This window comes from Octopus bimaculoides, chromosome 1, assembly GCF_001194135.2.
Source record: "Octopus bimaculoides isolate UCB-OBI-ISO-001 chromosome 1, ASM119413v2, whole genome shotgun sequence".
Lineage (NCBI taxonomy): Eukaryota > Metazoa > Mollusca > Cephalopoda > Octopoda > Octopodidae > Octopus > Octopus bimaculoides.
The window spans coordinates 171,909,218-171,911,822 of record NC_068981.1 but is presented as its reverse complement, the minus strand read 5'-3'; the positions used below and the strand labels follow the sequence as shown (position 1 = coordinate 171,911,822).

Below are 2,605 nucleotides of genomic sequence, written 5' to 3'. Positions count from 1 at the left end.
ATATATATATATATTGTTTTGAGCTGTACAAACGTGGGACAGCCGTACTAAATACATGTAGTGAAATTGTTAGATAAATACAGAGACAGGGCGAGCTTAAAGATAGATAAATAGATGAAATCAATTAAATAGTCTTTATATATATTGCAGCCAAGATCATGTGGCTGCCAGGGGCGAGGTAGTTGGCTGGAAAGTCGATTCCGCTTCTCATCACGGAAACTTGCTATGCATATATATATGTGCGTGTGTGGTGGTATTGGTGGTTGTGGTCGCATTGTGTTGGCGTTGGTGGTGATAATAGTATTGAAAGGGGGGAGAGAGAGAGAGAGGAGGAGGAGGGAAGAAAGAGAGAAAACAAAAACGAATAATAGAGAAGTGAAGGATAAAAATCGGAAATATGGTGGTCGGTGTCGTAAATGTGGTACTTTGTTGTTGTTGTTGTTGTTGTTGTTACTGCTGCTGCTGGTGGTGGTAGTAGTGGTGGTGGTGGTTTGGGTGGGGAGAGAAAAAAATCAATGAGTGAGGGGAGTATGAATGACTGGACAGTATTGAATATGTTTAGCGATGAATGTCTATGTTGGTGAGGATTATCATGACGAAGAGATGATGATGATGATGATGATGATGATGATGGTTATGATGATGATGATGATGATGATGATGTTGATGATGATGGTGATGGTGGTGGTGGTGGTGGTAGTAGTAGTAGTAACGACAACGACTACGATGATGATGGTTATGATGATGACGACGAGGATGACGAAGGTGGAGATGGTGGTGGCAATGGTCACATAGATGCGGTGTTGGGTGATGCTGGATGCTACGAGGAAGGACATAACAAATAGACAAAAAGAAAGAAGAGGGTGTAGGTGACTTACGTAGTGATGATAGAATTATAATGTTGTTGTTGTTGTTGATGATGATGGTGGTGGTGGTGGTGGTGGTAGTGGTGGTGTTGGCTATAATGATGGCGTTGGTGGTTTTGATGGTAATGTTAGCAACAATGATAAGTGTTAGTGCTAACGGTGCTGGTTTTGGTGGTGCTGTCGCTGGTATTTCTGCTCTCGTTGGTGGTGATAATGATGTTGGTGATGTGCATCGCGTTGGTCATGTCCGTGGCGATGGTGGTAGTGGTGGTAGTGGTGGTAGTGGCGTCAGTGGTGGTAATGCTTGCGATGGTGTTGGTGAGAATGCTGGTGTTGGCGATGATGGTGGTGGCGTCGGTGATAGTGTCGGTAACGGTGCTGGCGGTATTTATGGTGATAGTGATGATGATGGTGGTAGTAGTGGTGGTAGTGGTGGTAGTGGTGGGATTGGTGATGATTGGGGAGGGAGTAGCTTTCTCTTTTTTTCTTCCTACGGAAAGATGATGTAAAGAAAATCTAGCAGTTATTTCATGCACTTTTTAACACCAGGTCAACCCTGATTGAAGAAACTCTATGATTCCAGCCATGACCACCCCATCTTTAATCTTATAAAATACGGGATTCAAGCCTCACATTATCCAATTCTTTTACTCTTTACTCTTTTATTTGTTTCAGTCATTTGACTGCGGCCATGCTGGGGCACCGCCTTTAGTCGAGCAAATCGACCCTAGAACTTATTCTTTGTAAGCCTGGTACTTATTCTATCGGTCTCTTTTTGCCGAACCGCAAAGCGCGGGCTACTAACCCCAAGTTCTAAATTTCCCCAAGACACCTGATGAAGGCTTGGAGGGTATATCAGCCAAAATGTTGTGTTAACAACGAACAAGATGAGAACAAATATCCGTCAAATGTAAATAATGTAAATAATGTACCTAATTCCTCATCTCTTAAATATAGAACTGTAATAAAAGTAAAATATTTCTTGTTCTGTATTTTACCAGATGTAATAAGTTGTCCTGAACTTTTCCAAGTGTAATAACTAGTCCTATAATTTTCCAGGATTATAATCTTAAGAATATTATTTCTCTTGCATTTTTCCATGTAATCCCTGTTTTGTCCAGGTTATGCTTTTAAGCTAATTAATATTGTGTCAAATGTGTCAATTAGCAGTGTCGTTGATAATTTTTTCCTTGCCTCAATGTTAAAAGTCCCTTTATAGAACTATATTCATAAAGTATAGAACTATTACCCTCAATTTTGAGAAACAAACACTATTACCATCGAATAACAGCAAATAGATAGAGCAACAATTACCCTCAAATTTGAGAAACAAACACTCAACTTTTTCCTTTTAAATTTTCATTTCCTTTTTTTCATGATATTTTACCTCAAAAACTTTTTTGATACAAAATTTTGTTGCGTCGGATTAAAACTATAAAATTTTTCATGCTTTCTTCTATCATTGAAGCTAAGATAAATATATTTTGCTTTTAAAATAAAAGAAGTTATTTCGATCTAAACTTGATTGGTGGCGTTACTTACTCTCTCGTAACGTTGCTACAAATTTTGGTATAAACTTTTTTCTACTGGATCAAATCTCAATTTTTTTTAATGCCAAAATGTAGCTAGGGACCAGCCCTCTTCAAAAAGGTTAACATTTTTCAATTTGGTTAAGAACTAGCGACAAACTCTGAAAGATGCTGCGTGTGAGTAAATTGCGGCCTTTAGTTGAATTTCAT

At 38.8% G+C, this 2,605-nt stretch overlaps 1 protein-coding gene across 1 annotated transcript; it reads left to right on the top strand.

Moving 5' to 3' along the window:
- Window positions 1-967: 967 nt before the first annotated feature.
- Window positions 968-2,085, top strand: LOC106874519 (uncharacterized PE-PGRS family protein PE_PGRS20-like). Its single transcript, XM_014922274.1, has 2 exons — window positions 968-1,250; window positions 1,988-2,085. Exons 1-2 carry the CDS (start codon window positions 968-970, stop codon window positions 2,083-2,085), a joined length of 381 nt encoding a protein of 126 aa, XP_014777760.1.
- Window positions 2,086-2,605: the final 520 nt, after the last annotated feature.